Source organism: Hippoglossus hippoglossus, chromosome 6 (genome assembly GCF_009819705.1).
Source record: "Hippoglossus hippoglossus isolate fHipHip1 chromosome 6, fHipHip1.pri, whole genome shotgun sequence".
Classification (NCBI taxonomy): Eukaryota; Metazoa; Chordata; class Actinopteri; order Pleuronectiformes; family Pleuronectidae; genus Hippoglossus; species Hippoglossus hippoglossus.
The window spans coordinates 14,333,343-14,359,748 of NC_047156.1; the positions used below are offsets into that span (position 1 = coordinate 14,333,343).

The 26,406-nt window shown below is 39.5% G+C and overlaps 4 protein-coding genes across 7 annotated transcripts; 1 reads left to right on the forward strand and 3 right to left on the reverse strand.

Annotated features, from left to right (window-relative positions):
- Positions 1–787: 787 nt before the first annotated feature.
- On the reverse strand, positions 788–5,443 carry dnaja (DnaJ heat shock protein family (Hsp40) member A). Of its 2 annotated transcripts, none has more exons than XM_034587478.1 (8): positions 5,287–5,443; positions 4,885–5,024; positions 2,576–2,750; positions 2,354–2,458; positions 2,044–2,271; positions 1,712–1,942; positions 1,523–1,623; positions 788–1,408 (listed from the first exon to the last, which is right to left on the reverse strand). In XM_034587478.1, the coding sequence occupies exons 2-8, from the start codon at positions 5,014–5,016 to the stop codon at positions 1,193–1,195; spliced, it is 1,188 nt and encodes a 395-aa protein (XP_034443369.1). In that variant the 5' UTR covers positions 5,017–5,024; positions 5,287–5,443; the 3' UTR covers positions 788–1,192. The 2 variants fall into 2 exon arrangements, with proteins under 2 accessions (XP_034443369.1, XP_034443368.1); XM_034587477.1 differs by having other exon boundaries at positions 4,885–5,038.
- Positions 5,444–6,610: 1,167 nt separating this feature from the next.
- idh3a (isocitrate dehydrogenase (NAD(+)) 3 catalytic subunit alpha) lies at positions 6,611–10,763 on the reverse strand. 2 transcript variants are annotated; one of them, XM_034588759.1, is made up of 12 exons: positions 10,652–10,732; positions 10,272–10,337; positions 9,547–9,609; positions 9,326–9,409; positions 9,117–9,231; positions 8,543–8,730; positions 8,176–8,309; positions 7,984–8,086; positions 7,818–7,882; positions 7,516–7,600; positions 7,236–7,388; positions 6,616–7,149 (listed from the first exon to the last, which is right to left on the reverse strand). In XM_034588759.1, exons 1-12 carry the CDS (start codon positions 10,679–10,681, stop codon positions 7,066–7,068), a joined length of 1,170 nt encoding a protein of 389 aa, XP_034444650.1. In that variant the 5' UTR covers positions 10,682–10,732; the 3' UTR covers positions 6,616–7,065. The 2 variants fall into 2 exon arrangements, with proteins under 2 accessions (XP_034444651.1, XP_034444650.1); XM_034588760.1 differs by lacking the exon at positions 10,272–10,337 and having other exon boundaries at positions 6,611–7,149; positions 10,652–10,763.
- Positions 10,764–12,297: 1,534 nt separating this feature from the next.
- Positions 12,298–16,476, reverse strand: lrrc61 (leucine rich repeat containing 61). The gene is made up of 9 exons (XM_034588725.1): positions 16,014–16,476; positions 14,991–15,086; positions 14,756–14,902; positions 14,581–14,641; positions 14,326–14,411; positions 14,182–14,247; positions 14,016–14,084; positions 13,041–13,166; positions 12,298–12,924 (listed from the first exon to the last, which is right to left on the reverse strand). Exons 1-9 carry the CDS (start codon positions 16,147–16,149, stop codon positions 12,818–12,820), a joined length of 894 nt encoding a protein of 297 aa, XP_034444616.1. The 5' UTR covers positions 16,150–16,476; the 3' UTR covers positions 12,298–12,817.
- cib2 (calcium and integrin binding family member 2) lies at positions 15,086–24,578 on the forward strand. Of its 2 annotated transcripts, XM_034588728.1 has the most exons (7): positions 15,086–15,730; positions 17,356–17,555; positions 18,861–18,895; positions 20,524–20,635; positions 22,167–22,314; positions 22,421–22,616; positions 22,973–24,578. In XM_034588728.1, the coding sequence occupies exons 2-7, from the start codon at positions 17,505–17,507 to the stop codon at positions 22,992–22,994; spliced, it is 564 nt and encodes a 187-aa protein (XP_034444619.1). In that variant the 5' UTR covers positions 15,086–15,730; positions 17,356–17,504; the 3' UTR covers positions 22,995–24,578. The 2 variants fall into 2 exon arrangements, with proteins under 2 accessions (XP_034444619.1, XP_034444618.1); XM_034588727.1 differs by lacking the exon at positions 15,086–15,730 and having other exon boundaries at positions 17,110–17,555.
- Positions 24,579–26,406: the final 1,828 nt, after the last annotated feature.

Sequence of the window (26,406 nt, forward strand, 5' to 3'; positions counted from 1 at the left end):
GCTATTTATACATGCGCTGGAGATGGACTTTTAGCTACTTTAAATCTGTTTCCCCAGTGCCATATCGCAAACAAAGTAGAAATGTTCCCCCTCTCATTTTATAGACACCTCACAAGAAATTTGTGAGAGGCTTTTAAAGGCTTTTACAAGCAGTGAATTACTCCTGACCGCATTTTAAATGCCAAGAGGGACATTCATACTTATTTTTGCAAATTTGAACCCGTGTCGCTGTCGTTTTGATCTGAAATCATAACCCACATGAACCAATATGTAAAGCGGGGGATAAACAGACATTGTTAAGAGCATTTCAATAGTCTCATTATTTCAAAAAAAAATCGGTCACAAATATTTGTGGCATAGCTTCAGGTTTCTGTGAACCGATAAGTGCAGCTGTTCTTTGCTTGCAACTGCTCAATCACCGCAGATCACATTTACAGTTTCAGAAGTAAACTGTGCAACCAGCTTTACCACAAGCTAACTGCTCATTCCAAACAGGCATGTTTAGAACACTGGTGAGCATTAAGCCACATAGCTGACATATTGCATCTCCTGGGTTGGAACTGGGGGGCTTAGAAGTCCAATTCATTCGTTTTTCAGGTTGCCCTTTCAGGAGGAAGCCACATAAAAAGGGATTGTATACCCAATCATGTCTGTAATTCAGCAATGCTTAAGATAAATACCCTATTTTTCCACAGTTCTGTTTCTGTGCAAATGTTTTAACTTGCTAGCAAAGTTTTAAAAATGTTAAATATGACATGCGAGATCTCAATAAATCCAAAACCAAAGATTTAGGCATTCTGGGACCTTTATTGGGAAATAATAAAATGTTTGTCATGGCTGAAATTACCTTCACAGAAAGCATACACGTAGTCCTTTCAGCTTTTGAGTGAAAAGAAATCTTTTGTGCGTTGGTTTTCTTCAGAAGCATACGTCCACAAAAGAGAATGAGATAACAACAACAACAACAACATACACTTGATAACTTTGGGAGCACAATTAAAATGTGAAATACAAAAACCCCAGTTGCATGTTCGTGTTTCAGGAAAGAAGCACACAAATGGTTTGTTTACTGTTTTAAACTTAATGTGAACAATCTGCTGTGCATTACTTCAAAATCATAACTTTAAAGAAACAAAAACATTTCACAACAAAACCCCACATGCTCTACAACCTATGATATCATAGTGTACAATCACTGTGTCTGACATTGCATTGCGCTTCTGGGACCCTCCTCATCTTCCTGATAAGCCTCCCTGCCGTAGTTTCTCTGTTGTGTCCGCTCATCCACCTCACAGAGATCCACCTCCTCAGCATCATCAGTAATCATCACGTCCTCCCTGGGAGGAAGCAGTCTTTCCAGCTGGAACATGAGGTGCTCTGGAAGCCAGTCTTCTTCTGGGAATGCCACCTGAGGGGTTAAATTACAATTACCTGATCTGAATGTTTTGTCCTACAAGATAACCGAAGAAAGATTTGAATCCAGAGTCCGGTGTAACACTGGTTAAACCGTTCAGCGTCTTACCTGGAACTGAATAATAAGCTTTCCCTTTTCAAAGGGATCCTTGTAAATTGGCATGCCCTCATTCGGAACACATTTGATGTCATTGTGCTTGATGACATCACCTGTTGATAAAAAGACATTTAAATGAACTCTGAATTTGAAATACTCCATTTAAGGGTTAGGGAGGCTGGAGAGCAGCTGATCAGTTACCTGGCTGTGAGCTGATGACAAGCGTTCTATCGTCTAAGGTTTGAATGGTTTTCTTGAAACCACACAGGGCCTCAACAAGTTTGATGTTCATCTTCATTGTCAAAACATCCTCTCGTCTCTGGAATGCAGAGTGTTCCTTCTGATCCAGCACAATGATCACATCCCCGGGCTCCAGTCCAGGTTCGTGGTCGCCTTCATCCTGGAATGTCAATCTCTGACCATCTTTCATACCTGCGAAACACATTTATCTTCCGGTTGGTTTGCTTTGCACATTTAATACTAACGACAATTCTTAAAGCAATAAGAATATCTCAGATGGAAGGAAAATGAACCTTTGTCAATGTGAACTTCAAGAATTTTCTTCTTGCGTTCTACTTTTTGTCCATTGCAGGTCTTGCAGCGGTCTTTGGCGTTAAATCTGTCCCCCTGTCCCTGGCAGTCTGAACACATGCTTTGGATCTGCTGGATCATGCCGGGCCCAATCTGTTGCACCTTAATTTGTACTCCTCTTCCTTTGCAAGTCGAGCACTTCTCCAGGGCACCTTTCTTACCACCATAACCTGCCATAAAGAGAATAATGACAGTTTGTTACTTCTGAACAAACTTGTTTGGATACAAGATTAACAACAAACCAATACGTACCATCACATTTTTCACAAATCACATTCTTCTGGAGTCCAAGCTTCCTGGTGGCGCCATTGTACATTTCCTCTAGAGTAACACTAAGCTGGTGAACAACATTCTTCCCTGTAGGAAAATATAAAAAAAATAGGTGTATGTAGGTTAAAAGACATTATGCATTTGGAATATATAAACTTAAACAGTCTGCAAGTAGATTACTTATTAAGCCAATACAAATCTTACCTTTTCTCTCTCTCTGCATCCGTCCCCCACCTCCAAAGAACATGTTGAAAATGTCCATTGGCGATGTTCCTCCGCCCATGCCTCCCTCTTTGATCGCTTGTTCTCCACCTTGGTCATACAAGTCTCTCTTCTTTGGATCGGACAGCACCTCATATGCTTGAGATATATGCTTGAACTGTGGATTAAAAATTTAAAAAAAACATTACCTCACTTTGGAAAACAGGACTGCATTCATTTCATAAATAAATAATTGACATACTTCAGTATAAGTCTTAATGACTGATAATGGTTTCATTATTCCTGAAATAGGATCTTTCAGATTTATTTGATGTACACATGGAGTTTAATTATGAAATTTGGTGGAGGGCTGCAGTATGGGTCAGGGAAGAACCCATTAAATTTGACTGTGAATTTCAGGCCTCTTTAGTGGACTAATATTTAAGATAAAAATGATCAAAAATGTTGATTTGGTGAATATAAGAATGTGGTTTGGCAAAGGTATGCACTCTACTGAGTGCTGTTCTAGTTAGCATACTTCATGATGACAGTACTAAAAATAAAACAAATGTGTAGGTATCAGTGTAAAGTTCTTTACACGCTCATCAATAAAGTCTATTTTCCACTATATAGCCAAAATCCCACAAAAACCCACTTACGACTCACTTTTTTCTGCCATGGCAATAGATGCAATCAGGATTCACTCCCAGTTCAAATAACTCTGCAGTAGACACAGGCCATGAGGCCCCGGGTGAACGCACAAATTACCTATTCTTTATTTTGGCAGTGTAGATGCTGCACCTTTCCCAGCGCAACATTATAACGTGCATTGAATGAATGGTTGTGTAATTGGTGTTTTTACATCTTGGTAATAATGTGTGATTTTGTTACTCAATATCTGCAAGATGCAACACTGGCAAGACAGCAAAGTGAGAGAGCTTTTCGGTTTCCAGTGAGTTTGTGACGTCGAACAGGAATCACCAGGAAGAAAAACAAACAAATAAACCCCAGAAAGACTAACTACCTGTGATATCTTCAGATGCAGAGACTTCCACCTCTAGTGAACTGGCTTTATTGCAAGTACCACCATACAACTTGACCAACATAGGAGTACAGCCTCTCCTTGCTGTGGTCACATACACTCTGCACATGACTATCTAATCCCCTCTATGCAAATAGTGCTGGAGCCCTCTACTGGCCTCGCACTGTAATAGCATTCCAACAATCACTCTTAATGAAAACGAGTTGCAAAGAAAAAAAAGAAACAATCTTCCCTTTTAACAATATGATAGGCAATTTTTCAATAATATCACAATACAGAGATTCTGCAATATCCATACCTTTCAAGACAGTAAGATAATGATACATCTCGACAGCCGTCTTACTGAGGAAGAATACTAAATGCACTTTAAAAAAAAAGTTAAGTGCAGGATTTACCTACTCACATACCATTACTGACAATAACTCCTCAATTCATCGGCCATTGCTGCTCCCTTTATCTCTTTCAGACATTTTCTCATGTACAAATACTTTAAACATCTGCCTCTCTCTGAGGTTTCTATGTTTTTTACCCTGTCAATAGGTTTTTTTTGGTAGTTTTTCCTTACTCTTGTTGAGGGTTAAGGACAGAGGACGTCACACCTTGTTAAAGGGATAATTCACCCAAAAATGAAAATTCACTCATTATCTACCCACCACTATGTAGATGGAGGGGTAGGTGAAGAAGTGTTTGAGTCCACAAAACACTTCTGGTAAACAGCGATGCAGCCAAAGTCTATACAATTAAAGTAAATGTCCGCTGTGATCCACGTGCGAACACAGGGTTAGGATCACAGGGGACATTTAAGCCGAATACTTGGTGTAAATGACCTTGTTTCAAGTCAAACATGAATGTCGGGGCTTACAGACACCACAGCAGCAGTATGGAGGCATTTCATGGTTTTTATAAGTTGAAGAAGTGGCTGTTTACCCCTGAAACTCATAAATTGTTTTGTGGACTCAAACACTTCCCCCACCCCCTCAACTGGCAAAGTGGCGAGTGGATAATGAGTGAATTTTCATTTTTAGGTGAACTATCCCTTTAAGCCCTATGAGACAAATGGTGATTTGTGAATATGGGCCACACAAAGAAATGTGATTGATGGATTGGGCTCATGAGTCAGAACGAGGACATGTCACCATATCGACCCCTGGCTTTAACACAGTGCCAGAGACAGGGGACATGGCGTCGGTCTTTCCAGAAACTTCCTGCTGTCAAGTGTTTAAAATTAGCAGAGACATTTGCAGCGGCTCCGCGTGTGTCCGTCACTCACCCGCTCTCCTTCACTGGGGTTCTTGTCGGGGTGATACTTCAGGGCCAGCTTCCTGTACGATTTCTTGATCTCCTCCGGCGTGGATTTGGGGCTGACACCCAGGAGGTCGTAGAAGCCGGTTTCGTGAACCATGGTAGCTCCTCTACAACAAACCCCAAAAGAAAAAGGGGGAAACAAAATCAATATTGCTCTTCAGTAAATGTGAAATGACCGTTTGCGGATGTTACCTTGCGACAAAGGTGACGTTAAATATGAAAAACACGGTAACAGCTGCAGGACATGTGGCGTTCAGGGACCATTCATTCCTTCCGCTCTTGTTCTCCTACGTTGAACCACCAGCGTTTAACAGCCACGCAGCAAAGGCATTCGTACACATTTACACATGAATTCACATATTTTTACCTTGTGGTGTTACGGTTCCGTGTTTCCCTCGGTGCACAGTGAGGCTGCTGGGGGAAGATGGCCGGCTCTTATAACCTCTCCACGGTGCAGAACTTTCTGGAGGGCTCCAGGAGAGGCGCCGGATGTTTCGTCGGTTGAGGCCGCAGGGACACGAAGGAGGTGTGGTCAGAGGAGGCCGGGACTCTGCCTCTCTGCCTCGGGTTAAATTACACTGGATCCGTGGTGCCAGGGTCCGAGGCTTATAAAGCATTTAGTGGGACACAGGCAGCTCATTTAAAAGTAGTTTAAACAAGTAAAATATCCCCTCAAGGTCTTCAGATGGGAGTTCATCAATATTAACGTCACAACAATTATAACAACAACAACAATAATCATTTATAATTATAATCAATGACAATAATAATACAAACAAAAATAAAAACTGTATTTATGTATATAACACAAGGTGCTTTACAAGTTACCATAACAAATTTGAAGGCAAATAATAGGAAACTGTTCAAAATTAACCTCATATTACATTATATTATTCCTCATATGTATATATATATATATATATATATATATATACATATCGTTGCATACTCATATAATTTTTTGTACCATGCCTGCTTTGTGCAATCAACCAACATCCTGGTGCAATCCTCCTGTGCCACTGCACTTTACTCAATTACATTTTGATACAAACAATATTTCCTCAGTGAAATGTTTTTATTATGTACAAATGTTATTTTCTCTTTTCAGTTGGATGTTTATAGTAATCAAATCAGATTTTGCCATGATCTTAATCAGCCAATCGTCTTGTTATAGTCAAACTTTAAATCTGTTTTCCTCTTTGCGTCTGTCAGCTGTAATTTCAGTGACTTACTGTGAGCCTCCTCCAGTCTTCATGTGCAGTCTGGTCAAGCTCGACTGAGTTCACTAATCTCATCTCATTCACATCCACAACATTCTCTAGATTCCATCAACCACCACCAGTGTCTAGACCTCAGCATCAAATAGACTCGTGCATATCACATCACTCAATCTCTTATTCAGCATGGCAATACATTTAGTTCATCTTTCAATTTAGATCTGTCCTGATTGACATATAATTTATTTTTCAGTCAAAATCTTACCAGGTGCTTCCTTGAAAGGATCTTAAAAATGTACATATTTTGTGCTGCTATTTGGTAATATTCAGTACATGGTTTTTACCAATGTGAACAAATGAAAAACAATAACCCAAAAAACATCATTATCATAGGGATTGTTGCTGTTAGTGGAGGGCGCTAATAAAGCCAAGAATAGTCATTAGCATATCATTAAATAAAGAGTCTGACATGTTCTGATGTAATACTCATTTTCTTTATATTGTACATTCTTGATATTTGCAGCAAAGAACACTAAGACCTGAACAACAAGACGAGTGCAAAACATTTTCAAGTTTCATGTGAAGGATAATGTTCAAATTATAAAAGCTGAAATTGTGCCTTCAATGATAAAATAAAAGGGTCCAATACATCACACAGGAGGCTAAATACAGCCAATAAATAGACGATGTCCACCACAGATAAATCTCTTTTAGAGTATATGCATATAACATATACAGTGTTGAATGTTGGTCCAACGTTTTAAGACAATGCTTTGGAAAGTGCGGAAAAAATAAAACATATAGGATCTCAAAATCTTGAGTATTTTTTAAATACATATTTCAGTTAAAAATGTGCAGATACAACATGCCATGATTAAGTTTATAGACTTCAACACTAATGATCGACTCAGAGCCACATAAGGATCCTATTAGTCCATATCACGCACCCGTTGACATATAGCATCTGTGAATTCTGAGCACTTTGAGTTTCCTCCCAGGTCTTTTGTGAGAACCTTGAAGTTGGATGACAAAAAACATAATAAGTCAGAAAGGGAACTTATGAACATGTGTGTCTTTAATGTCTTGAGAAGAAGTTTACCTTTTTGTCTCGAATGGTGTCAAAGCAGGCAGCTTCGATCTTCTTGGCGTAGCCGTGCAGACCCATGTGCCGCAGCATCATGACGGCACTAAGCAGCAAGGCAGTGGGGTTGGCCATGTCTAGTCCTGCTATATCTGGTGCAGTTCCATGAACCTGAGAGAGGGAATTAATCAAAATCAATCATCATGATGAAGATTAAAAAAAACATGCAGACAAAAGGTTCATGTGTCTTCAATAACTCCTCCCACACCATGATTTTCTGGATATAAAAACAACATACCGACTCAAATATGGCAATACCATTGGCTCCAATGTTTCCACTCGGAGTCACTCCAAGACCTCCAATAAGTCCAGCACAAAGATCACTGTAATAGTAAACACATGGGGTTTACCTTTAGATTTCTTGTTCGTACAGTAACGTTTTTGTCATTGTTACACATTATTAGTTTCTGCTAATATATTGTTTGCTTGATTCAACCTAGTCAGCACTGCTCTCCTGGTTTTAACACATTTCTACATGTAGAGTAAAACAAAAAGACACAATGCACAGTTGTGTTTAAATGCATACACAATCTGTTTTACCTCAAGATGTCTCCATACAAATTTGGCATCACTAACACATCAAACTGAGTGGGGTCCTGCACCATCTGTAAAAACATAATTGGATGTTAAATATACAATATTTACAGTGAAATATTGCTTTGTATCCATCTAAAACTAATTCATCATACAAGTTACTGGGACTTACATTAAGACACACAGTATCCAAGTACATCTCAGTGAACTTCACATCGTTGTGCTTTTCAGCGGCCTCTCTGCATTTTCGCAGGAAAAGCCCATCTGACATGCGCCTGTAGAAAAAAGAGAGGACAACCTTTTAATTTCCGCAAACAGCTTTAAAATAAAGTTCTAAAACTAATTTGTAATAAAAACAACTTACATTATATTGGCCTTATGAACAGCAGTAACACTGGCCCTCTGATTGTTCCTGGCATATTCAAAAGCATATTCTGCAATGCGTTGGCTGGCTTGCTCTGTAATGAGCTTAATACTCTGTACAACTCCATCGACAATCTGAAATGAATATTATCAATAGTGAATGTGAATACCACACTACAGATTAATTACAGTAACTATCTGAGAAATTAAATTAAAAAAGACATTAATATAAGTGTTTTGAGCTAAAGAAAACTGCCTATATTTTGATTATATGCATGTCTATGTAAAATTAAAGGGCAAAACAGAAAACAAGTTTAAAAAAAAATTTTAATGTGAAAACTTGACAAGTAATGTGTGAAGATTTTTACCACATGTTCGATCCCACTGTATTCTCCCTCCGTGTTCTCCCTGATGGTGACCAGGTTCACATCAGTGTAGGGGGTTTTGTATCCCTCAATGGACACACAGGGACGCACATTGGCATAGAGGTCAAAGGTTTTCCTAAGCAGCAGGTTCATAGAGGGATGACCAGCAGCTATTGGTGTCTTCAGAGGACCTGTTTATTGTTAAATAAATCAATAATATTTATTTGTTCACCTTTCAACACAAACACCTATCCGATGGATAAGATCTTATATTTATGTGCCATGATTATTTTTAACAGCAATTTACAGAAATGTATCAGTTATTTACTTTAAAGCACCTTCTCTGACACAAAGGATAAAATAACTGATCTTGTAGTGTCATTGGCAAATGTAATTCACATCTCTAAATGATCTAAATCCCTAACATTTGCTGTGGGAATTAATGGGGAAAATGTTACAGGTATAGAGGAATCAGTTAATACTCACTAGAAAAAATTTGTACCAATATCATCAACACCATTAGCAATAACTTATTGGCAAATTATCCTACTTTTAATAAATATTTGTAAATATGTACCTTTCAGGCCAATTTTGTTCCTGTCCATTGATTCTTTGCAATCAGGAGGAATCATCCACTTGCCACCAGGTCCTTGAATGGCAGTAACATTTCTCTCTTCCCACTGAATAGGTGCCTAATTTAAAAGTGTACAGCAGCAGAAGATTAGTTTGAACAGAGCCATTTAAAAAATAAATTAAAAAATACCGACTTATAATATAAGTATTTACCTGAGCTGATTCAAATATTTTAATGACAGCATTGGAGATCTCTGGACCAATTCCATCACCAGGGATTAAAGTGACAGTTTGCATCTGTGAGGCAGAACAAAGACAAATAACACTCAGTGATGATAGAACAATTACTCACTTCAGAGTCACAATTTAATGAGTTATATGTAAAAAGTCTTCAATTTAAAATGTATTTAATCCCTAAAGTAGAAGATAAATACCCCACGCATGAACGTCCTGGATTGTGGAGTCTCTCTCATCAAAACTCCAACCACCTGCGACACCTGACAATCAGAAATATAAAAATCAAATACTTTTTATTTTACCGTCTCACTTATATTGCAGGAATATGTCACGAATACTATGCTGTGTATTTCTGACTGAGGAAACTTTTAAGAACTGAAGAAGACTGGGCACAGTGAACTTACTGGGGCAGCGAGCGTACTAGGAAAAGGGTGACTCAAAAATTATGCATTGTTGTGTTTTACAGCCCACAGATATTAATATATACAGACAGATAGCCAGATATAGAGAGACAGAGAGATTGACAGACAGAGAGATTGACAGACAGACAGACAGATAGATAGATACATTCTCTTGGAGAGGATACTCATTACAGCAGGAGCTGCAAGGCCTCCTTAAATACAATGTTTTGGTCTTAATGAAGGACAATGGATAAAGGACCCACACAAATACCTATATTAAAGGTAAAGGTTAGATGAGATAGAAAATGTAACGTTGCTATTGTAGCTGAACAACAGTGAAGAGAGGTTTCATTTTGTAGAGGAGCTGTCAGTTTACAGGGAAGGGCGTGTCTTAGCCGCGCCGAGTTTCAATAACATGTCAACTTCAGATCTGATCTGAGTAGCATTTCTACTGAGGGTCGTTGCTAGCTAGCTACCGTGCTAACCCAGCGGGGACAGTCAACTTTACATGTTTAACTTACTTCCTGGGCCTTGATTTTATCCTTGTCATTGACCGATAAACCCCACTTTCTTAGTAGATTAAGAATCTGCAGATGATATGAACACGTGTTGCCTTAGCGTAGATTTACAGTAACATGTCAAACTTGAGCAGTCAGCAATACACCGTCACTACATGCATTGTCACACAAAAGAAAACATGTCGTAGTAGCAGGCTGGCGGTCAGGAATCAGGTTGCTATAGTAACTAAAAGCAAGTAGCATGGCTAGCTAGGTAGCAGATGTCAGTCTGTGAATGAAGGAGCGTCGGTCAAACAGGCTGAAGTCAACTGACCGTTGTTGGGACACAGTCGCAGAGGTTTGGTACAACACATGTGACAGACTGACAGACTGACGGTACGTACCCCTGACCTCCACGCTTTCCCCGCCATCATCAACTTACAGACCAAGGTCGATCCTGTACTGCAGCAGGAGAGGAGCCGCTTCTTCTTCTTTGGGCTTTCACGGTCTCCAGCCTCAGTGTCACATTACTGCCACCTGCTGGTGTTAGTCCGTTAGCCGCTATGCGTATATCATATACACATTCTCTGTATTTTCATAAAATGTTATTCTATTTTTATACTTTTCTGTGTTCTATATCCTTCTGACTATCTGCTGCTGTAATAAGGGAATTTCCCCGGGGTAGGATTAATAATGTTTTATCTTTAAAAAATTGTAATAATAATAATATTAAAAATGACAATAATAATTGTAAGTCTAGGATTAAAACTGAAATCTTCCCTCCTGCCCACTGCTTCTGTATTCTTTGCCATTTTTTGCCCCAACTAATTCTTCATCACCCCAATTTCTGCAACAATTTCCTAAATTTCAGCAGTGTGACATGACATGACATGTACAGTTTCTCCTTGAGTCTGACACATGATCTTTGGGACGTTTTCATATAATAAAAGGGTTATTATTATTACTATAATATCTTTGTTTGGCTTTATAATCCAAATTCTGCCACCACTCTTAGTTTACCTCCTCACTAAGATTTCCCCTGTCTTTTGAAAACCTTATATCTTGCCCTGCCTCAGGACTCCAGGTCTTCTCAATCATTAACCTGCATCCCTGTGTTTACTGCAGCACGTGAACGGTCTCGTGATGCCACCTGGAGTTTTGTTACCTGTAGTTGACTGTGCATCAGATGCATTATTTGAGTAAGTCACTGATATCTGTTAAGTTGTTGTTCTTTCTTTTTGAATAGTAAGTGCTCTGATTAGATGATTTCCTTTTAGAGTACTTACTGTTTACTGATTATTGCTTTTATTTGTCTTTCACCACTTTAAACCATCCATAACATCCAACTTAACTTTGCAAAATAAACAAACTGTCAAACGTCTCTCTTCCAGTCCTGATGCTTTAAACAGCCCAGCTACCAAAAGGCTATTTTCTACACTCAGATTGTGGCAGATTGTTTACTTCAGTATTTTTTAATGTGCAGGAATCCACATGAACATGACCTCCTCTGCTTGACTGATACTCTTGAATGTATCAGGGGACTTTTGTTAGTGCCTAACTCATTATGTTTATATGAAAAAATTATATCCTCACATATACCTAACGTGGTGTCTGTCCAGCACACAATACAACAACCAGTATTGCATCCAAATCTACAGCATGCACATACTAACAGTTTGGGGTTCACAGGTCTCTGTTGATTGGACACTGCCACCGCTGATCCTGTTTAATGTGTCTGTGGGTCATTTAACTCATCTATGAGAATGGCACTTATTCAAAACACTTGTCCTTTGCAGCTGTGGCATTCAAATATATGAGTGCCTCAGACAATTTTGTAGCATACATTACCGCCAACAGGTGGCGCCAGTATACTGTTACTGAGAGTCTATGAATTCCACCATGCATGGCTGCCTTCAGTGTGTTGCTCCTTTCTTTACTTAAGACACATTGTTAATACACTTTCTTTGGTTCTGGATGTGTACACAGTGTGTGTATAAGTATTAAAGTAAAGTTTGTAAAAATTTGTAAAATAAAAATAGTGAAGTACACATTAACACCTTTATAAGCACTGTATTTTCTACAAGTTGGTCGTACACATAATAAAGTCTATGGTATAAAACAAGTAGAAACAGCTGGAACAATCATTCATTCACTTTTTGCAAAAGTTAAACATACAAAGAAAGCATACAGCATGGGACACATTAACTCCCAAACTTATCCAGCAATGGAAAATGGAAAAGAGCTCTTAATTCTTGAGCAGCATTAGCTCTCAGCATAAATTCAGGCTACAACATGGTACAAAATGCACACCGTGCAAGTAAAGACATCTTTGAACCAAACTGAGGGGTGTCAGTATGGATAAAGGCTTTTAAAACACTTGCATGTATTGTCCACTACCCAATGCATAGGATGCGATAAAGTTTCAACAAATGCTTGCACTGCAACACAGAGAACGTGAATCTGGCAAACATACTTATCAAGCATTTGGATATAGCTTAGTAATTTAAAAAGCCTACAGTACATTAGACATAGGAAATCATACAAAGGAAGGTCGTTGAAGTTAGCCCAACTTAGATGGCATACTGCTTTGGCTGCTTCTTCAAGCTCATTGATCTCTCAGTTTGAGAAATGACATGTGTGGCTCTGTTGTTGAGGAGTCTGCATTCATGAAGAACATCTGTAGAGTAAAATGAAGGACAATGAGTACATAGACTGCAATACAGCAAACACAGAGAGGTTGAGTTGACAGGTGATTGGATCACATGTAAAACAGTCACCCAGGAAACATCTTACCATTAAACTGTTTGTAGGCTTCTTCAATAATGGCGTTGTTTGATCGCTTTATCTCCCAGTAACTATCCTCCACCCATGGCTTGCAATCAGGACGTTCAACAAGTTGTCCATTCTTATATAAACCAGCTAAAGATTCATAGAGAGAGATAAAAACATTTTTTTAAATCTGATAACATCTTACTCTACCAGGAAAACATCACAGGCTGGTAATGCTTGTAGAGTAGGTATGTAATATAAATACTACATCTAATGTGACTCTGTCACGTTACAGTGCATTCTTACATACAAACATACATACAATATTCATATGCTTAAATATATCCTGTGCATACATTCTTCATCATTAGTATTGAACTTAACTGTTCATAATCTGTATATATATTTATCTGCTGCATATATATTTATTCATAGCTACAGTATTTAATCATCTGCTACTACCTGGTCCTGCACATATATTCTTCATTCACCTTAACTGTACATAATTTATGTTTGTATTACTTACCTCAATGCACTCTGATCAATTTAATCATTCAGTTTTTATCTACGTTCTTACAATCAGGTTTCATAGCCGTTATCCTGTTCACCGTCCTTTTAGAGTCATATACACTACTCTCCCTTTATAATGTTAGTACACTGCACTGATCTCTAACTGTCCGTGGACATTGCACTGATGTCCTCGTTGTTTTCTTTCTTGTTTTTGTTCAAGCTCTATGTGCCTAAGCATTTCCCTCCGGGCACAAATAAAGCTGTTCTGCCACTCTTCTCTACAAATCCTCTGGCGCTCTCGCTGCATTGGGATAAGGTTTAATGTGACATTAATGTGTCTCCAGAGATGTTCAATCTGGTTGAAACATTTCAAAAATGATCAAGAGAAATGGGAGGCCCCTATGAAGATATTTTAGTTATTCCTTTTTAATACATTTGCAAATTAAATATCTAAAATGCTGCTTTGCTTAGTGTTTATAGAAAATGTACCTTTGATGGTGTCATCAATGTCTTTGCATAACTGGTACAATTCACTGCCACGTCCGACCACTCGTTCACCTACAGTTCAAACAAACAAATCCACAGACCTTGGGAAACATTCACAAGTATAAGAGTTGCAATGCATAAGAATAAAAAAAATAAAACAACATCTTACCATCCAGCACCTTAATGTTGGAGAACATCTCCAGAACTATGGTTCTATATGATGTGTTCCTGCACACTGTCAAGGAGAGTCAATGTGAGTTCACTAAACAAGATTTTCAATCCACTGAATAAATAAAATCACTGAATAACATACCTGGATTAGTGTAATTGTAAGTGTTGTCTTTAAAACGTATATTTTCTAGCTTTCTCAAAGACTGAAGGCAGTGAAAGCTTTCAATGCTGGTGAAAAACAAAACACACACAAGATCATTTTACAGGGCCATAAAATACAATACTTAATATTTTCATGCCAAACATTGGCTGTAAATTGTTTACAGTACATAATACACATTGTAATTAGTGCCATGTTGACTCATTCATTTAGGTAAAGTATTCGTTACAGCAGTACCTGGATATGATATTCCCAGCCACGTTTAAGTTCTGTAAACTGTCACAACTGCGCAGTGGCTCTGGAAGTACAAAAGTAATCACATTAAATAAAAATAAATAAATACAATTATATTAATGAAAGAATGTTGCTTGATCAGTAAAGATCAATAAAACTATTGCTCCTGAAAACTTACCTAAATTGGAAATCCTGTTCGCAGACAAATTGAGCACAGAAAGAAGCCGCAGCGATGTTAAACAAGCCAAATTTGTGATATTATTTCCAGAGAGGTCCAGTTTCTCCAAATTTGCACAGTCCCCAATGCATCCGAGATCATGTATTCCTGTAAGACAAACCAAACAAATAAGAATACGAAAACATTGATGCAATTTGGAAAGACAAAGAATACTGAAATACGAATTTCATCTTACCGAGACCTCTCAATTTGAGAAAGAGTATGGACTCCAGATCAAATTCTCCCGTACGTCCCTTGAGCAGCACGGCGGTTATCTTCTCACAGTCGGCATCTGCGGAACAGCGAAGAGCATTCACTTTTCTATTCTTATATATGCAAGAAATCTTATTTAGTGAGTCAGCGCTGGAGAAGCTCAATGCTGGAGGCGCAGTGTCTCTTCCGTTTATGGTGGCGCATGAAAACAGCTCGTGCAAATCTTCTCCAAATGGCAAATACCAATCCAAGCAAATCCGTGGATTTCATATGTGGCAGCAGAGTGGAAATGTGCAGTTCCAGGGAGGGTGGGGGTGTGGGGGGGGGGGAAGGGTCACAAACAAACAAGGCTGATGTGCTGTTCTGTGGGATGACTGTGTGATGCACGGTCTCAACAGTTGCATGGGGGTTATATTTGGGTTCTTCGTCCTCAGGCGGAGAAAGTCCATAACTCTTGAGTGCACATGAATGCTGCAGCCTGAGCCTGCTGAGTTCAACCAGCCTGCAGACAGCAGCAGCAGCAGCAGCACACTCATCTGGTTAACCACACGGAACGACGCCGGAGCTCCACAGTTCCTATCCATTCTGTCACATTAACAGATTCACACTCCATTGCATTCACTTTGCATGTAAATAACGCAATGACAGGTGCACTGGCGACTGTTTGCGTCACTCCAACATGGGGGAAACAACAAGTACATCGCGTTGACAGCTGCAGACACCGTACAAGTGGCCACCGGTTCGTGTTGGGTTAGCTACCTGTGTCCCGGCTAAGAGCGCCGTGACGCTGCGTGCTTTCACGAGGATGACTCAGCTGATGAAACGTGGGCTTGTTCGGTTTAATTATTTGTTTCTCTCTCTGGAGGCGACACGCGTAAAAAAAACAAAAAAACATGTTGTGGAACAAACGTCACCATGTTAGCTTCACCCTAGCATAAGCCTTTAGCATACGCCGCTAGCGCCTAGCATAGCGACGTAGCAACAAGCTCCATCCATCACAACTCACCCTGGTCTTTATCGCGCTTCGACTCCATCGCGGGAAAGTTTGCCTGTAAATGTGCCTGTGGAGGCGGTGGGCGAGGGTGCGAAGCAGCGCGGGGACAAGACGAGGCTGTGGTTGTGCTGGTGTGAGTGTGAAACATGCATCTGTCCCGGGGTGTCCACTAACACACGCACGCACACACACACGCACACACTCACTGGTACTGTACCGCAGCCAGTCACAGGCAGGTGGATGCTGGGTGAGACGGACCTCGGTGTCTGCGGCGCTTCAGCCCGGGATGAGCACACGGGGAGGGGGACGCTCTGTGTTCACCAGGCCGCTGCAAGATGGAGACACGTCTGCAGAGAGCAAGTGTTGCAGGAGTCTGTGAGTGAGATGCTGCCTCGGAGCAACAGGTTCCTCTGTGTCACTGGGAAGTTTGGAGCTTGTAAACTTGGAGCCCTGACTGAGAGGATCCGTGTGAGGATCAGCATGAACAACAACAGAAAACTGTGGTTGTAAATAAGGATTTCATCAAAGAGGATCATAAGTAAATGAGGAAAAATACATAATTTGAAATGGGATTATTATAAATAATCTTAAAGGTGCTGTAGAATCAGACATTATGTTATTATCGTGTTGAACATACATCCACTGCAGAATAACTTCATCTCAGATGGAAACATTAGCCTTTATGTGTTTAATACCTTCAATTACCATACTACCATACTAAAACAAAACACATATACATAGTTGATAACAGAGTATGTAGATGGTATTATTGGATATAAAAATATAACAATGCTTATTATAATAGCAGTAATAATAATAATGTGTTACATGTTATAAATGATTTAATACACAGTATAGTATACAGAAATATATGTATCTAAAATATTTTTTATAATAATTTTTTGTTTTTTATTTTTCTTTACTACAATTATTTATTATACATATTATTATATAATATTATTTATTATCATACACATTATTATGAATACAAATAATAGATAATAAAATAACAAAAATCATATATTATTATCATTATTATTAATATTATCATTACTATTATTATTATATATCCACGTTATACTTCAGCCTGAATATATGGACAGCTTCTCCTTTTAGCAGCAGTTTGTGTCTTTATTTATTTATTTGTTTGGTTATTTATTTATTTACCTGCGTTGTCATTGGTCAGTCTTGACTCCGGTGCAGAGCAGCCGAGGGGCTTAAAGAGAAGCAGATCAGTTTGCTCTCCCTGGACTCCGCTGTCAGACTCCACTCGCTCCACTGACACAGCTGGACACATCCGGTACAATGCTTTTTCTTTCTGACCTTTTCTTCATTTATACTACATGCTCTACAGTTAGCAGTGAAGGAGGACATCAGCTGTAAGGACACCAGAGACATTTCAGTGAGACTTATCCAGCGTCCTGGACTTGTCCTGTGAGGAGACTAAATGCCTTTCATTGAGAAAAGGCTCCGGATGTTCAAGCAGCAGATCACTTGATCGAGATGGGTAATAAACAAACTATATTTACTGACGAGCAGCTTGATGCCTACCAGGTGAGCGTGCATGTCTGGGTCTGTACGTGCATCATACATATACTGTGCATGTTCAACCCACCAGGAATACAATTTGTAAGAAGGGAAATAATTTACTCAACATTGGTCGTCTATATCGCTTAACATCAATCTAATGGAAGAAGGTGGTCCTGTATTTCACATAAGTAAATGATATCAAAGGCAAATACCAGTTGACGTGTTATCATTTATGACTCCACTGTTTAAATAGATGAAATCAAGTCTTACAGCTGAAGGTCTTGATTTCCCTGCGAAGTGGAGGATCTGCTGTCTGTCGAGTTATAATCTGAGAACATCTGACCTTTTTCTGTTCTCAATGGAACAATAATCCAGGTTTGTCCTGTGAAGAAACGCATCTTCATGTGCACAGGTTTATCATGTGATTAGGTGTGGACTCAATAATTGATGCCAAGTCAGAGTGATATGCTGTGAAACTCTACTCTCAGGAGACAGTTTGGTTCTCAAGAGCCTCTCTGGTTACTCCTGGTTGTTAAAAGTCCTCCTTACAATACTGTTGCTTCTTGTTTAAGCCTCACTTCAACATCGACCGATGAGACTTCTTATTTTTGTAGAATCAAATGTTTTAGATATACCACCCGATACATAATCAACTGACCAATGTTTTGTAGATTTCTCCTCTAAGAAATTCACAGCTTGATATTGTAATTACACTTTCTATCTTTTCTATGTGTATAGGCTCCAATTACAGTATCATATTGTATCAGGGAGACCAGTTGTCTTTGATATCATTGTCAGATATTGCTATAAACATTCTCACACATTTTAATTAACCCACATATCCTCAGTAGGCTTGTTTTAGACTCGAGCTGCCACAGTGAATAGGGCTCCTTCCTTTTATTTCTTCCTATATACATATATTGTCTCTGGAGCTCAGCTGGCCTCACACTCAGGAGACACAGCTCAGACACAACTGGCACAAGGGAAAATGTAAACTGAGGTGCTCCCAGTCGGGCTGTTGGATAATGCGTGTGCCAGTACATGCATGTCAGACAACGGCAGATCATGTTCCTCCCTGCCTCATCGCTCCTACCGTAAGTGGCAGGTGACAACACCCACACACATTCCTCATTTAAGAGAAACTGGACACCTCAATGAGCGCTTTTACAGTAAGGGCTGTTAACATGACTGTCAGAGGAAGAGTAATGTTATTATATATGACTCACACACGTGTCACTGAGAGTACAGTATGTAATCCATGTACCTTCTGCATTAGGTTGTACAGTTCAGCTCTTTATCAAACTCATACATGTGTATTTCTCATTGCAGGACTGTACATTTTTCACCCGCAAAGAAATTTTGCGGTAAGTTTTTATGTAGTTTACATCTTGATTATTGCTTTTTCGCATAAATGCAGACTATTGATGTGTAATATTTTTTAAATGTTTGGGTGGCAAAGTGTGGTTAGCACTGTTGCCTCATAGCAAGAAGATTCCCGGTTTGTTTATAGATTTACCTCACGAAGAATTGAATAATACAGAGCAAAGCTGCACTGACTCTTTGTAAATGTCACATGTCTCAATCTGGCTTATTCAACTGATTTACATGTGTTATTGAATCCTAAATATAGTTTGGAATTAATCTTGAATTAATACAAAAAATAGTACAAAAAAGTACAATCAAATTAACAACATTACATTGTTTTCAATGTGTATGTACAAAATAAATAAAGCAAAACGGTCAAACACTGTCAATGATTATTTAGTGGCTGCTACATTTCTTAGAATCACAAGTAAATGATTCTTTTCTCCAATACATTCATGATCTTCTCATATCTTTCCATCTTCTCCCCATGTCGTCCTGCAGCATTATCAGGATGTTACCCAAACCTCTGAAAGTCACTTTGACCTTTTGACTGTGGTGTTGTTTTCAGCACCGCCCGATGAAGTGTCACGTTTCTACCTCCGTCAACATGTGCATCCTCAACACCTAAAAAATGAAATAAATATGAACGTGCTCTTAGTGATTGCACTGGGTATCATGGCTCACTGGGTTTAGCATCATTCCTCTCTACCTGTCACTCAGTCCCAGGACCATGTGCATAAATTAAAAAAAGACGCCTGCTTTTCTCTTTAATTGAATTGACCAGTGATGCTCATGTTTCAGTGTCTTTTGTCAGGAGGTTCTTGATGCTGGAAGATAAGCAGCAACTTAAAGAAATTAAATGCAGATACTCAAGAATGTTGTGGGGCAACATTAGTTAAGGATAAAGGTTATGTGATTCCAGGCATGCAGGGAGTTAGGGTCTGATTTGGCCCTAATGTGCAATAAAGGTTTTTGAACCTTGATGGAACCATTAAGTCCCATATTAGACACAGTCATAGTTGTCAGTCCCTTTATTATGTCTGATTGTCTTCATCAAGATCTCTGGGAGAAACAGAGAAAATGTTGAAAAAAGAAAGAAAGGTGAAGATGCCTTTTTCTCACTTGTGACTCAGTATTTGTTCACCCTCTTATCACTGATCAACATATGCATGTACATGTTTCTCCTTTGTGATATTGAATTGACCTTGATTCTGTGGTCAGCGGTGGACTGGAAACCAAATTGACAATCAGCAGGGGGCGTAATAGGGTCCCGCACTTTATGACCTTCATAAAACACTGCTTGTTTCTGTGTTTCCGGCTGCAGCTGTTACATCACAGTTATGTAACATCAGGTTGTCACTGGTAACCATGAGGTCACTGATTTCAGCCTTTCGGCTTTATGACAAATCCAGCATTAACGCTGGAGCATTTCAGTGTATCTTCCTATGTGTGTTTAGTTTGTCTACTCCCTAATTGCTACTCTCTACCTGTGCTTTTTATAAATCAAAAGATAACTTCATGTTAGTAAATCAATCATGCTACACATTTCTCTGTGTCTCAGGTGTTTACCTGTCTATGTTGAGTAAAAAACTTCAGCACATTAATTGGTCTCTATCTTATATTCTAGGTTACATGGCAGATACCATGAGTTGGCTCCACATCTTGTACCAATGGACTACACCAAGGAGCCTGATTGCAAAGTGCCTTTAGCCTTGATAGTCAACATGCCAGAGTTAAAGGTAAAATAATCCTTTATATACCTCAGTAAGGTTTTAGTCCTGTGGTGTAACTTGGATAACTAGTGCAGTGCCCGCCAGCAGTGCAGTGCTACTTCAGAATTATTCCTTGTTTATTAGTGTTTCTGTGCTGGACTTTGTGTGCAGAGCTTTTTATAAACAGTCAATGGTGAAGAGTGAAGTTAGAAAACTTTGTGTTCATCCTACCTGGTTTAACGGTGAAGCTGTTGTCCATCTGGATCAACCACTTTTTGGTCTTTTTGCAGTCAATGTTTTTCATAAAATTAAACTGAGTATATTTTATTACTGTCAAAATAAAAGCTCCGTAATTCAGCCTGATTTTAAAGCATTGCAGCAACAAAACAAATGTTTTCATTTACTTTGTTGACCCTCACTGCCTGCAAGGCACTTTGCATGTTTAATCAAAGTTTAAGTAACCTGTCTACAAATCGCAGCAAATTCGACACTGCTCTTCATTGGGCCTTAAACAACACATATGCCAAAAGGACACAAACGTGGCACCCACTACTCACGTGGGCCGACACCGAATCAATACACACTCTCTTCTAGAAGCCAGAATTGATTTTTAACCATCATCATCATCACACATCTGATTGTATGACACAGCGTATGAAAGCTAACGTGCCATGAAATGCTCTGCCTCTTTTTCCTGACAGATGGATTCCCTCCCTATTTTGAAGCACCTGCCATTTGAAAAAGAACATCCAGAAATTGTAGAAATGCCATGTCGCATTTTGTCACCCAGGGTTTTTCTCAGACAGTCAAAATGTGTCCTTGCTCTGGGTATAATTAGCACCTTTTCCTGTGAAACTGTCGTGTGATTACAGGGGTGTGAGGGTGGCAGGAAGAAGATGGAGTCCAGTCAAGGCAGGATCGATGTGACCTCGGCCAGACATGCTCACCCAACGTCCTGGGCAGCTACATTCCCATAAATACATTCCTGTCTCACTAGGTTTTTATGAGCTGTGTTGAGTCGATTGGCCTGATTCATGCTCCACTGACGTGTCTCAGCATATCCTATTAAAAATGGCATCGCTTTAGATGGCTGTTTATCTAAATGGCGGCTGAGCTTGCAGTGAGCTCGAACATGCTATCTGTGATCAGGACAACAGTTTTCCTTACATCACACACAGGTCTGTTTTGATGGCCTCAACGACAGCATCAATTTATTGCAGATTGTGCCAAATCAGCTAATTACCTGGGATATAAAACCACTCGTCGCAACGGTTGAGCAATAGAGGAGAAAATATTGGCTTGGCCACATCTGCAAAGAGAAGGAGTCAGCCTTTTTCAGACAAACCCTGTGATCAGCAGAAAACCGCTGCAGCTCATATGTGAAACAACGGCATATAAAACCACATGGTCATGAAACCTATGGTTCCTTAGAGGAAGACTCTTTTCTCATCCAGACTCTGAGCTCTAAATTGTGATGTGCTCCTCGCTGCAGCAAGTCTTACCTTCGCATTAATATTTGCACTGGTGTTTATTTAATTGTTGTTGCACTCATTTGCAGGAAAATCCGTTTCGAAGCAGGATCGTCGAGTCTTTCTCAGAAGACGGGATGGGCAATCTCAGCTTCAATGAATTCGTGGACATGTTCTCAGTCCTCAGTGAAATGGCTCCCAGAGAACTCAAGGCCATATATGCCTTCAAAATATATGGTATTGCTGCATTTCTAAAGGATACTCTTTCATTTTCTTTCAAAGTTCCCAGAACGGTGTAAAATGAAAGTCAGCCATTGTTTGCTGTAACCGCTGTTACCCACAGATTTCAATGTGGACAATTACCTGTGCAAAGAGGACCTGGAAAAGACTCTGAATAGGCTGACAAAGGAGGAGCTGACTCCTGAGGAGGTGGAGCTGGTGTGTGAGAAAGCCATCGAGGAGGCCGATCTGGACGGAGACAGCAAACTCTCCTTTGCTGACTTTGAGAATATGATATCTAGGGCACCTGACTTTTTAAGGTAATAAATGTACCATAAAGTAACATTTTAAGATTGCATGTATAAAAGCATGTGGCAATATATTGTTTACAACTCATTTTATAGGAAAAGCAGTGGCATTTTGAAAGTGGGCTGAGCATGCATTACCCCTCATGCTGCAGCAATGTGGGCTCTGTGTCCCTCGCTACTTAATTACTACTAATTACTACTAATTACTACTAATTATTTATATGTAAATAACCTCGCCGCTGTTTGTCTCCACTGAACACATCTCCTGATTCTGGTGTCTTTATACTCAGATATCCAGTAAATCAGTTTCCATGTGCAATGACCTCACTGTTTCAATGTCCCTCATATTGTCTCTTTTGTTACTCCAGTACCTTCCATATACGAATCTGAGAGGGCTAAGTGGAAGCTTTCCAAGGGCGACGGCGTGATGAACCTCAGGACTCTACCTGAACTGTGTCCTGGCCACAGTACAGTGCCTGTCCTCCATTCCCATCGTCAAAAAGAAAATCACACATCAGTTCTCTCTGGCTCCATCGAAGTCTGCCGAGTTAGAAATCAAGATATTGGGTAAAGCTGGATTCCCAGGACTCTGGATTTCTCGACTGTAGATGAAAATGTATTTTCCTCCTATTACTTATTAAGGGCTTGACCTGCTTCGGTCTCTCATTGGGAGAAAACTTAATTCTTCCACATTTTAAGTTTGAAAAATGGGAAATGAAACGAGTCTAAAATGAGCCAGTCGTCTCCGGATTGCTGCTTATACTTAAAATGCTTATCTACCTACATTGCACATGTCTTCCTACAATGACACAGTAGATATAAGGTTAAAGCTTGAAGTGAATGCAAGCACAGCATTGGCATTAAGGGCATACAGATATTCTCTAATTGAGCTATGCAATATTTGTACATGCGGTGTGTTGCTTTAAGTCATGCTAGGTTGTGTTTCTCGAGCACGTTGACAATCATATATTCCTGTTCTCCGGGTTAAATGAAGGGCTCTGTCTTCTGAACTCATTGTGGTATCTTTCATCTGCCTCAGCCATTATCATGAGATGGTAGTTACAGCCATCCTTTGGTTACTACACATGTTACAGTATTTTTATGTGACTTCAGGTATTTTTGATAAATGCTTTTTTTCCTGTGTGTACTGGTAGTTTGTGTGGTGAATTGCATTTGTGTCAATGCATCTGTGGGATTTTGTTGTTGTCACTGAAAAAAAGGTATGAATGAATAGTTTGAATCCAGGAGCCCACACTGGCAGCGACATCACGTCCTTACGAGCAGTTTGCCTCAACCCACCCGCCCATGATGATCAAGGAGAGTGCACAGTAAAGATCAGGAAATGAATGAGTGCACCTCCCCATCATAAGAGCCGTAATAACTTGTTAAGCAGGATGTGATCAAGAGCCAGCTGCCTCAGCATTCACAGGCATGTTTGCATTACACACACACACACACACACACACACACACACACACACACACACACACACACACACACCCACACCTCATCTCAGTGCAAGCTGCAGGAAACGGCCTCTGTCATGTGGGTCAATGATTAATGGGATCTGGTTTCCAGGCTGTTGGTTGCAGATTTGCATCAGGTATATTATACCAGGTACAGTGCACAGTGTTGTCGTTGTGCAGCGGAGGATTCTGGTACAGGATGCACGAAGGAGTCAGACGCTGGGTACATGCAGAATATTTCATTATGAATCACTCAGATGGTCAGACCAGGCATCTGCTTAGAGTCTGACTGTAGTCGTCTTTCTGTGACCTGGTTAGTTGGTGCTGAGTCAGACAGATTTACAAAGTAGAAACTGGGTCGCAAGCTACAGCAAAAAAAACACATATGACAAACAACATGTCAGCGGTGTGTGTTGGGAGGAAACAGTTCAGGTTTGTTTCCAGTTGCCTGAAGCTCTTTGTAATAATATATTATATATAATATGTACTGCAACAAGACATATACATAAATAATTAAAACATTTCTACTGTGTTCACTCAGATTGTGATGATCTATTGTTACCTCAGCCAAGGAGGTTATGTTTTCACCCCTGCCTGTATGTTTGTTGGATTGTGAACAAGATTATATAAAAAGGACTGGAGGGATTGCAACACTTGATGGAATAATGCACTATTGGTCAGAGAAGAACCCATTCAATTTTGGTGCTGATCTGGATCAGGGAGCAGATTCAGGAATACAGTACCACTGTCTTTATCCCTGCTAGATGGGGAGCTAGATGGACCTTGTATGTGGCAGCAGACAAAAAAACAAACAAGCAGCTTCTGAGCAAACATCAAAATATAAGTGTACACAACAGAGCCACAATCTTAAAGACCGTCCCAGCTAAAACAGAGAGGACTTGATACTGAGTGTGGAGGGCGGATGTTGATGTCAGTTAAATAGTGTGCAATCCGCAGGGCAGCCAGTTAATTCACTCCATTATCTCCAGTTCCCTTTATGAGGCCAGTATCAAGGATTGAGCAGTGCTGATTGTGTGGCCTCATTAAATAACCGAGAACATCTGTTAATTACGATTCCAGCAGAGAAGCTTCTGGCTCGCTGTGATACTTGGGCAGTAAAGCAGCCCCAACGGTAAGCAACACTTTCTGAGGAAACTGAGTGAACCTCACGCTGGTCTCTCTTCTCGGGACCTTGTTTATTTACATTTGAGCTGCTTCAGATGGTGACGACGACAGTGGAGGAAGGAAGGAAGTATTTAGGAAATATTTATTACCACTGTCTGTGTGTTGGTTGGTTTAGAACCAAGGAAGAAGAAAGAAAGAAAGAAAGAAAGAAAGTAGGATTTTGGTGCAGATTAAAGGGCGGATACAGAATTTTCTATAATTATGTTTTATGACAAATAAACCATTCAGATGATCAGGTTTATATTTCTTCAATGAGAACCAGGTAATCATGTGCAGGCTTGTTTTGGATGTGGTGGAGGTATGTTCTCTGCTGAAAGCCACGATAGTTCATCCGTAAGTACTTCTTCATTCTCCACGATGACTGAGCAAACTCCCCCGCTGATGAAGGCCATGCCATGTGATGGAAAGTGCAGAGAGAAAACCAGTAAGTGGCCTTTGAGTTGAATGTGTTACTATTTCTGAGACCAAGAATCAACCTTAACATGGCTTCACAAGTTTCTTAACACATTTTTAAACAGTTTAAAAAAGTTATTATAGAGGATGAGTATTTTAAAGAATAGTCTGTAAAATGTGTTACCAGTCATTTATTAACTTACTTTGATAAACTAGCCTTATATCTGTTAAAAACAATATTAGAGTGAGTTAACACAATTAACTACATGTTTATGTCCTTGTGAATGTTACATTTATGGGGATTTAAGTGTTACCAGTAGGGGAAATGCTTTTTTGATGTGTTTGTAATCTCTTGAGTTATTGTAATTCACATTTCCACATCACAGCACATATGATTCAGTGTTTCTCTTATTTTGCATTAAACTGTGTAAATCGCACAAACTCATTATAGACAATGAGGCAGTTATGGCATCTTCTTTGTCTTTATAAGAAACACTAACTTCTGTTTCCCATCTACACTTTATCATCAGGATTTCAACTGTGAAAAGTTTCAGAAATATCTAAATATTGTCATTGAAGTTTTATCTTCACAGAAATTCTACTGAGATCACAAAAACTGTAATTGGAAATGAAAAGAGCAGTAAATGATGAATACAATAAATGACATTTGAGCCTCATTTCTCTCCATTGCTGTCATATACAGACATTTGAAAACTGTATGCAAATCAAGTTTCCCGTTAGTGAAGTGGTAAATACAA